Raw genomic sequence first — 9651 nt, forward strand, 5'->3', positions numbered from 1 at the left:
CCACTCCGTCATGAGCCACGGTTGAGCTGTGCTCATGACGGAGTGGTTCCGTCATGACTCCGCCCAGTTGCGTTGTCCCCCCGCACCGGCGGGGAAACAGCGCCGCGTGGGCGGAGCGGCCGCCAACGGTCATGGCATGACGGAACCGCTCCATCATGAGCACACGGCAACCGTGGCTCATGACGGAGCGGTTCCGTCATGAGCGGGGAAGGGGTTAAAATGGTGCGTTTGGTGACAGAGCACAGCTGAGGTTACACGCGAGCAGCAGCTAAACGCGCATGTAATGTGTTCAATTGAAAGCGTGAGACCAACTGCGAACAAGGATTGTCCCTGAAGCAGAGGTGCGTTTAAACGCTGCAAAAATAGACAGGCTAAGTACCTTGAATCCAGTACTTCTTTCATGTATTCTTTAGGGCTGTGCTCATTTTTTTTTCAGGCGGTGCGTTTGCTTGCCAATATGTAAACATTCTTCCAGAATAATATGTAAAGTGTATTTCAACAGGACGCACAAGCCTCCTGGTGAAAACGACATATTCGGGGTTTAGAGCAGACAAAGGCTTATGACAGTACTGGCACAAAGGATGTTTCCACTGCGAAGTCTGCAAAATGACTTTAAACATGAACATCTACAAAGGATACGAGAAGAAGCTGTACTGTAATGCCTGAGTACAGCGGGTGCCAAATGAGAGGTGTGGCAGAAATATGCTAGGTTCAGTCAGACTCTTAATGTAAACATGCAAAGTGCTGTTGTTAAACATTGGCCTGCCCTGTTGTTGAGGTGTGGTGGTAGTCTTTTGCAAGATCTTGGCAGCGCATGTGTTGTATTGTCCTCATTTGTTTTGTAGGCGATAATAGCATTTGCCTTGGCTGGTGCAATGTTTTATTGCAGCACTTTTGTGTGACCTTGAACGCCCACAGCACTGACTGGTTTGGTCGGCTGTGCCAGTCAACAACTGCTCTCTGTTATTTCTCATTCACAGTTTCATAACACATTGGTGTTTATCAAACGATGCAGTAATTGCGACACATCACCACTTCTTATGAATGGTATGTAATTGTTTTCGAGAAACAATCATGGAAAGATAAAAAGGGGATCGGGAACACCTGAATAGCACAGGCATGGCCATTGGTGCAACAGGTGCAGCGGCACCCGGGCCACAAAGCTCTAAGGGGCCCATTGAATAGATTTGTCCCTTGTTCCTAAATGAAAATACGTTGAAACTCTATCAAGATTCAAGCACCTGGTCGGCGGATATAATAAACTGTAGACCGACATCTACATTAAGTTCTGGCCCCATCTTTAAGTCCCTCATATGAGTCATGCCTTGGCTGGCGGTGCCCTCTCTAAAAGCTTCAGCCTCTCCATCACATCACACCTGGAATCCAGGGCCCTACGTGGAACTGGGCCATAACCACTCGCAACCTCTTAAGGGATGAACGATTGGTCCGTGCTTTTTGAACCTCACGCGGGCTTATATATGCTCACAAATAAACATACATGCCTATGTGATCATATACATATTTATACATACTTATGCATCAGGGTATACCACATATTTTTTACCGGCTTTAAGTTCAGGGAAGGCCGCCCATCGGGGGGACTACTTGTGTGGGTAAATATTAAGCACAATTGGTTGGTACAGACCCACAATAACGTTTCCCCAGATTTACTACACTTGACTATAAATGGTCTACATGGCGGTCCTACTTTAGAAGTCTTTAATATCTATGCTAGAGGCACTGTAGGAGGACAGATATCCCAGACAATCTCTGCCCTGGATCACGAACTAACTCATATTGATCCTGACTCTAGTACCATTATTTGTGGTGACTTCAATTGTACCTTCGAACCCCTAGCCTCGGAAGACCTATTGGGGTCTAGTGAATCTGACCGCAAGTGGGGAATCCCGCCCTTAGAGCTTAGTCCAATCTCTATTCAACTGAATGCCCTTACGCAAGAGTTTAATCTACGAGCAGTGAATGGCAGATCCATATCTGACAAGGGCGGTGCTTTTACTTTCAATAGACTATCTACTCCATCTCGCATAGACTACATCCTTGTTGACATCTATTTTTGGGGGAACATTCTGGATATGGTTGTTAAAAATACCATAGATAGCGACCACAATCCACTGTGTTTACAACTTAAAGATGTTTGGGCGACCCCGCACCATGTGATCAATCAACTCCCTTTGATGGCAACCAAGGAAGTATCATTGGCAGGATGTAATAGACGCCTTAAATGGCACGGGATATCGCAACACGAGGTGAAGCTCGCATCCATTAAAGATATATTAGCTAGAAAACATATTGAGCTTTGCGAAGCTAGCAAGAAAACGGATGATCCCCAACTCATACCCTCCCTTTACCATGAGACTATCAATAAGATAGGGGAATTCTTCATTCTGGGGGAGAATTCTCGCCGTAAGGTGGACCCAACGTTTAGTGCCAATCCTTGGTACTCTAAGGATTGCAGAAGGGATAGAGAGACCTTGTCAAAAGCCCTAAGAAAGCAAGATAGAAACTTAATTAGGAAGGCGAGACGAGACTACTCGAGATCTTTGACAGTCGCCAAACGGAATTGGGAGGAAACGCACTGGCAGGAACTCAAAGAGGCAGCATTAAACCGAAATTCAACGGTTTTCTGGAACCTATTAAATCGAGGCAAACGGGCCAAAACGGCTAGTATCCCCAATCATATAGCGGAGCTGCAATGGTTTAACCATTTCTCTGCTATATATGCGGGTGAGACAGTCCCAGTAGTTCCTGTGGAGGACGACTTGTTCCTTGCCGCCAATTTCCCAGCTGAGACCAATTTTGGGACCCAAGAAGTGATCCTGGCTATTAAAAGTATTGCGCCGGGTAAGGCGGCAGGCCCTGACGGCCTACCTGGTGACCTTCTTCTACATGATCCAATCCCGTGGGCTTCTTTTATATCTGTTGTAATGAATGCTATAGCCAAGGGCTCTACAGTACCTGAGTCTTGGAAAGCTGCAGTAGTGATTCCCATTTACAAAAAGGGCAATAGGGAGGACCCTGCCAACTACAGACCCATTAGTCTAATTGATGTGATACAGAAAGTGGTTGGCAGGGTTCTCCTTATGAGGCTGAGGTGTTGGATTGAGAATGGGGATGTTTTATCACACTTTCAAGCAGGTTTTAGACAAAAGGTAGGCACTATGGATCAAGTTTTTAGATTTTTTATGATATACTGGAAAGTGGTAGTTTTAGGCAAAGGCACTTTATATTTAGCTTTTATAGACCTAAAGTCTGCTTTTGACTTAATACCCCGTCATAGGTTGTGGCAGGTTTTATCTCAATTAGGTGTCCCCCAAGAGATTCTTGCCTTTTTAAAGCTTCTCCACGAGAACAATCATGCTAACGTTAGATGGGGTGACCAGGGCCAGCTTACAGGGAGTGTCGCGGTGAACAGGGGGGTACGCCAGGACTGTGTCTTAGCTCCCACCCTGTTCTCTCTTTACATCAACGGGGTGGTGGATCTCCTTAGGGAGGTCCCAGCACACGCTCCAGTCCTGGCGGGCGAAAAAGTCCCTACTCTCCTGTTCGCCGACGACACTCTCCTGATTTCCAAATCCCCGGCTGGCCTCCAGAAAATTCTAAATAGGTTTGATTTATTTTGCAAATCCCATGGCCTCATCATAAATACAGAGAAAACCAAACTAATGGTTATTAATCCTCCGCGACGCTTCAGATATGCCTTTAGTCTGGATGGTACACCGTTAGACATCGTGGATTCCTTTGACTATTTAGGCATACGCATTGCAAAAGGGATGAAGTGGAGCTCGCACCTGACCAAGATGCTTCTATGCCACAAGAGGGTGTCTGGTGCCATTATTAGAGAACAACATCTCTCTACCAGTCGACCAGTGGCACCGGCCCTTGTGGTATATGAAGCACAGGCATTATCTAGCTCCTTGTATGGGGCAGAAATTTGGGGCTATGAAAACATCCATGACCTGGTCTCGTCCGAGAACAAATTCATGAGGAACCTCATTTCTGTTCCCACTTCATCTCCTCTGAAACCCTTGTTTTATGATTTAGGCACACACTCTATCCAGGACATTGCACGCCTTCGACCCCTACTTTATTGGGCAAGACTGCGACGGACACCAGAACTTGCCAACTATGCTGCAGGCTTAAGTGAACTCATATTAGCAGATACTGGGAAGAGGTTAAAATGGATCTCCTATGTTAAACAAACGCTGAGGTCCATTGGCTACGAAGACTGCTGGGAATTACAGATACCCCCTTCGAAACAGGACCTCAAGAAGGCCTACTGGAGTTGGGTAAACACAAGAGAGCTCACCAATGTAAAGATGGGGAAACTGAGCGAAGCCTTCTTCGAACATAAATCCCTTATCAAACTCGAACCCTACCTTGATTTTATTCAGACTCCCCTAGATAGATCACTGTACGTACGCTTCAGATTGGGGTCCCTTCCTCTTAACTGTGTTACTGCTGGATGGAAGGGAATCCCTCTTATTTATGTTGGCTGCCCCAGCTGTACAGCACCTAAGGAGTCTATCCCCCACTTTTTATTTGCCTGTTTCCATTATAGAAGAGCAAGAGCCAAGTGGCTGAGACCGATTTGTAGATTACTCGGTAGTCGTGACTACCGTATTGTGTTACGTATCCTACAAACAGATACTTCGTCCCTTACCATTGTTTGTGGCATTGCTAAGTATCTGGGTGCTGCTTGGTTATTGCGGAAGAAAAATCTGGCACGATAAATGCATTAAATCTCCCACATGATCAGTTCTTTTACCCACCACTTATCTGCTATAATGAATTTTGGGTCCTGAAGCGTTTTGTACTTTGCACATATTGCTCTTATCCACTTTTACAGTCTTTTTAGATATATTTATGATGATTGTTTTTTTTTATTATCTAACTTGATCTTTTTTATACTTCTGTATGTTGTGCTTTTATGATATTTTTATCGAATAAAGCTTTACCTACCTACCTACCTACATACTTATGCATGCATAAATAATAATAAAATTTGAATTTTTCTTGCATCCAGCACAGTGGAAGGGAAATCGTTTTTCTGTTAATATTTTTACTTTCAAACTAACCTTCCCATTTTCTCACAAATCCATGGTCCACTGAGATGTTTTTTCGGGCCCACCATTAAAAAGTGGTTCTGATTGGTTTCAGCCTGCCATATGATTAACCCCTCACTTATTTAATATCTAAACCCTGATATAACCCAGCCTGTCAGGGCAAGGTTACTGTGACCTACAGTAATAAAAGCCCATGCTATCGTAGGCCTTATATTAACCTTTTTAAAAGCCCTGTTCAGTCCTCAGGATACAGGCTGGTTCTACCCAGACATGTCCAGATTATTCTTACGTAAGGGGTTGAAAAGGCACAGCTGTGCTTTTATTTGTTTATGAAATACGCTTGTGCGTACAATGAAAAGCACACCATAGTAGATGTTTCAGCCCACAGGCTAATATGCTGCATAGCTAAATACATATCAGGTCCCAAAGGCGAGACCGATTGCATTGCAAATGCTTGTTTACTTGACTCTTGGTGCTTGCAAAGGTCACTGCACAAAGGCATAGCACCATTAGATGTATAACCTTGACCTTTATTGGTCTGGACTATTTTATTGCTGATGGCAGTGGAGGCATGTCATTGAGAGTTGTGTGTGCCAAGCACCCTTTTGTAAAATTATAAGGTATTTGTAGAAAGAGAACATTTCATGGTGTAGAGAGGGTTTTACAAAGTGACAGCTTTTTAATGATAAACTTGCTGTCAGCAGTTTTTATATGAGGAAATGTCCATTAATGTGCACCCCTGCTTACAACACATTCTTACTACAGAGACTAGTGGTAATATTTGAAATACTTGTAATGTTGTATGTATCATTATTTCTGTTTTAAGAATATTATTTTATTTGCATGATGTCCTAGAGCCTGATTTCTAGCTTAGCTGGTGGTCTGCCATCCTTCAGGGTGACAAAGGCCTGACCCCCTCACCATATTATGAGCCAGCCCTGTGGTGATCTCTGTGTCTTCAAAGAATCTGCTGCCACTGAAGGTTTAGAGAATGGTTGCCATCAGATGGCTGCTCATCACTTGCACCATCAACTTTTTTTGTTTTTCAACAACAAACTCATGAAGAGGGAGTTTGTTTTTGAAAAACAAAATACTAGTTACCCTGACACACTGGGCGATTTCTCCCAGGGTGGGCGAGGTCATAGGACTGAAGACCTGATCTGTTCAGGACTGGAGATCTGCAGGGATAAAAAATATCAGTCCTTCCTCTTTAAGTAGAGGGGACGGACAGATATTCTTAGACTGATGGTCCCTACTCCGTCAGCGTGTTGGTGTAAGCTTGCAAATGGCGGAGCCAGTAAGGGGACTGGCGTCAGAAACCTGACAGTCCACCTGCTTCAAAATTCCGCTGGTGGATCTCAGTTTGACGGTCAGGGTAACCCACCAGGTTTGTAGTGGATCACCCTGTCTGCCAAACTACAATTCAGACCATTACTATGCATTTAATATATACTTCTGCTGCACCATAATAAATGTAGGTACGCACTGCAAAAAAAAAACCTTCACAGCAAAGCGACCGACACAGCATGAGGTTTACTGTCAGTGTGAATAACCACTTAGGGCAATCCTTTTTAAACAAAGGACAGTACCCGAGGGCCACATTTAACCTTTTTTCATGCAGTGTGACGCAGAAATACAACTTACTGCGTTGCGTGAAAGGGAGAGGGCAGGAATGCACTATTCTATCAAGATATGGCACACTCATGTACTCCGCCTGTGCTGCTACAAAATCTGCAACCTAGCGCTAACGCAGGCACCCTTGTGCCATGGAGCGAGGTTGTCTGCCTTACAGGCAGGATTGTTTCTGTGCAGAAAGGGCCACTTTCCTTACCAAAAACTCCTTAGAGGCATATTCCTCTTTCTAAGTGTGCTGCATAACACGGAAACATGGAAAAATAAGGTTATTTCTCCGTGTTGCACCTGTAGTGGGAAGGCGTTCAATTCTGACACACTCCCAGGTCTACCAGTGTTGGTAAACCTGGGAATGCTTCAGAATACAAGGGTGGATGTGTGCGAAATCCCACACTCCGCCAATGTAACACCCGCATCATGCAAAGTAATGTAGTGCAGCGGCTTGCCCTGTCGTGCATTACTCCAGATTTACCAAGCCACGCAGGGCCGCATAAGGTGGCCTAGCGTTGCTGGTAAACCTCATTCTAGGTTTTGCGTTGCACTGCATCCCCCTGCGTGGCACTAGCTTGAATCCAGTGGCACAGCGAGCCTAAGTGGGAAGGGTATGCCCAGACGTTGGTCCTGGGCTCATTGTGCCACTGGTTTCGAGCTAGCCTGGCTGATATGGGGTGATGCCCCGAAACCGGTCCCAGAATGTTTGTTTTTCGATCCAGAGAGGGAACAGGGTCAAGGCTGATTTGCATATGGCTGGGTCCAAACTGGAATGTCGTGGCGAGCGAAATAACGATGGATTAAAACCAGATCTATGGCTAGGGGTGAATAAATAGCTTTTTTTTGCAACGTTAGATTTTTCTCACCGTCAGTCCACAGAGCAGAATTCGGGACAACCTTCATCCTTCCTTCGATGGTTGTGAGTCGAGGTCACTTTTGGGCAGCCGACCGGTATGCAAACTCTGCACCCTCCCCACGCCCCCCCCCCCCCTTCCTCCCCCAAATAGATGGGGATTTTTTTTTATCTCAGACAGGTTCTGCTTGGGGCGCACAAGCGCCGTATTCCGACTGCTGCTTGCTCTCTTAGGTCACAGCTTCTAAGGGAAACCAGCGATGGTCCTGTGCCTTCACCCTGGACAGAGGCATTGTGACGTCACGTCTCGCTTGTGATGCGTTATTACAAGGGGCGTGTTAGGTGGCGTACAGGCTTATGGGACTGGCTTGTGATGTGTCATTACAGGCGTGGTGACATCATTTTCTGATTAAGGGCGCGTTCTAACTACATAAAACACCTGTAAATGACCGCAATTACTAGGGAAAACGCGCTTCATATATAGTCCTGATCTGATCATATATATTGTTGTGTATATGGTGCCTAATCGTCACTACACAACACATTCAGACAACACTCATTGGCTGAAAGCGGTTCTCTGCCGACAGACTTACCTGAGCAACGTATTTGGGGAGATTTTTGAAATCCGCCTGCAGAATGTTCCCAAGAAAGGGCAGGGAGGTGGGTCCGGGTGGGTAGCGGCTCCAACTCCTCCGACGCTTCAAGAAGTCATAAAGCAGAGCAAAGACGGTGAAGAAGAGGGCCAGCATCGACAGGAAGGTACCCGAGGGCAGGAGGGACCAGGGTGCAGAGAGCAGACCCATCCTTGCTACCTCTAGTTCGCTACCCAAAGTTCACTTTCTGTTTCTTCGTTCCACCCTCCCCGTTCTGCTGTAGTGCTTACTTATTAAGTTTGATATCCTCACTTCTACATGTCTATCTATTTTCCTTGCCTCTTTTCCAAGCTCCGCCCAATTGCATTCCGTTTCTACCTATCAGCTCCCTCACGCTCCAGTCCGATCTGCCTCTCTCTGTCCCTCCCTCCCTCCCTCCCAGTCCCTCTCATTTGTTTCTCCGGACGGCAGGCATTTGATCTGTTGGACAGACGACAGTCCCTTCTCATTGGCCACTTAAAAGAAGGCGGTGGGGTAAGTGAATCAGTAAAACTTTATGGCACACCTGACGTTGCCGAGCCATGCAGTGAAAAAACAAATAGACTCGACGTTGCCGAGCCACGCAGTGAAAAAACAAACTCGACCTTTGCATAATGTCTGAACATATAGAAATCTATCACACATAAAATGCACATCTGCAAATAGAGCAACACACCCACAAATATCAATTCATACACACAACAACTCTCCAACAGACACCCACAAACAGATGGCATGTGTCAAATACCTACAGGTTTCCATGCACACAGACAACCAGGTCTAAGCACCCATGCATCCAGATCACCCAATATATATAATCACACTGACTAATGCCTCAGCAGGCGTCCATGCAAACAGACCAATACCCAGAGACTTGCACAGCCCACACACACATGTAGAAGTATACAGACACATGCACGGTCCTAAATCACGTGTAGTCAGGCTACACAAGCAGGCGCACATGGAATGACCCGGGACAGACAGTGAGAGGGAAAGACACATAAGAAAACAGAAGGATGCATAGTGCCAATATCGGCCACACTCACCAGCCCTCCTACAGCAACATACAGGTAGCATAAATAAGCAGACAAGACAACTTTTGGTGGAGAAAATTGCTGCAGGTTTATTAGCATACCAATATGCCAACTTGGTGGGTTATCTTAAAGGCGATCCAAAGGCAAGCCGCCCCTCGCGGCCTACCACCTGATGGGCCAACTTGCATCGTGGTCTTAGCCAATCGGTACTTAGCGGTTGTGGTGAGGGGATAGCCCCTCCCACTTCCGTTGAACCATTGGTCCACCATATAACTCACCCCCCCCACGAGGGGCGGAGCGTTCAAGCGACACCCGGTTGAACAGGTTTCCAACCGCCCGTAGGACAGATGGGGAGCCGTCGCACCCCAGGGTCCACCGCACAGACTTCCTGGGAATATTCGGCCTCAGCCCCCTTTGTACTCCTG

General features: G+C 46.1%; 1 protein-coding gene across 1 annotated transcript in view; it reads right to left on the minus strand.

Annotated features, from left to right (window-relative positions):
- Positions 1 to 8514, minus strand: part of LOC146833607 (cytochrome P450 2D6-like) — a 251268-nt gene extending 242754 nt beyond the window's left edge. Inside the window, exon 1 of the mRNA XM_085601484.1 lies at positions 8154 to 8514. Coding sequence (XP_085457610.1) covers positions 8154 to 8363 — 210 coding nt within the window. The 5' untranslated portion in view covers positions 8364 to 8514. The remainder of the gene's footprint in view (positions 1 to 8153) is intronic.
- Positions 8515 to 9651: the final 1137 nt, after the last annotated feature.

The sequence above is a fragment of the Triturus cristatus genome, chromosome 4_2 (genome assembly GCF_964204655.1).
Source record: "Triturus cristatus chromosome 4_2, aTriCri1.1, whole genome shotgun sequence".
In the NCBI taxonomy this organism is placed as follows: Eukaryota; Metazoa; Chordata; class Amphibia; order Caudata; family Salamandridae; genus Triturus; species Triturus cristatus.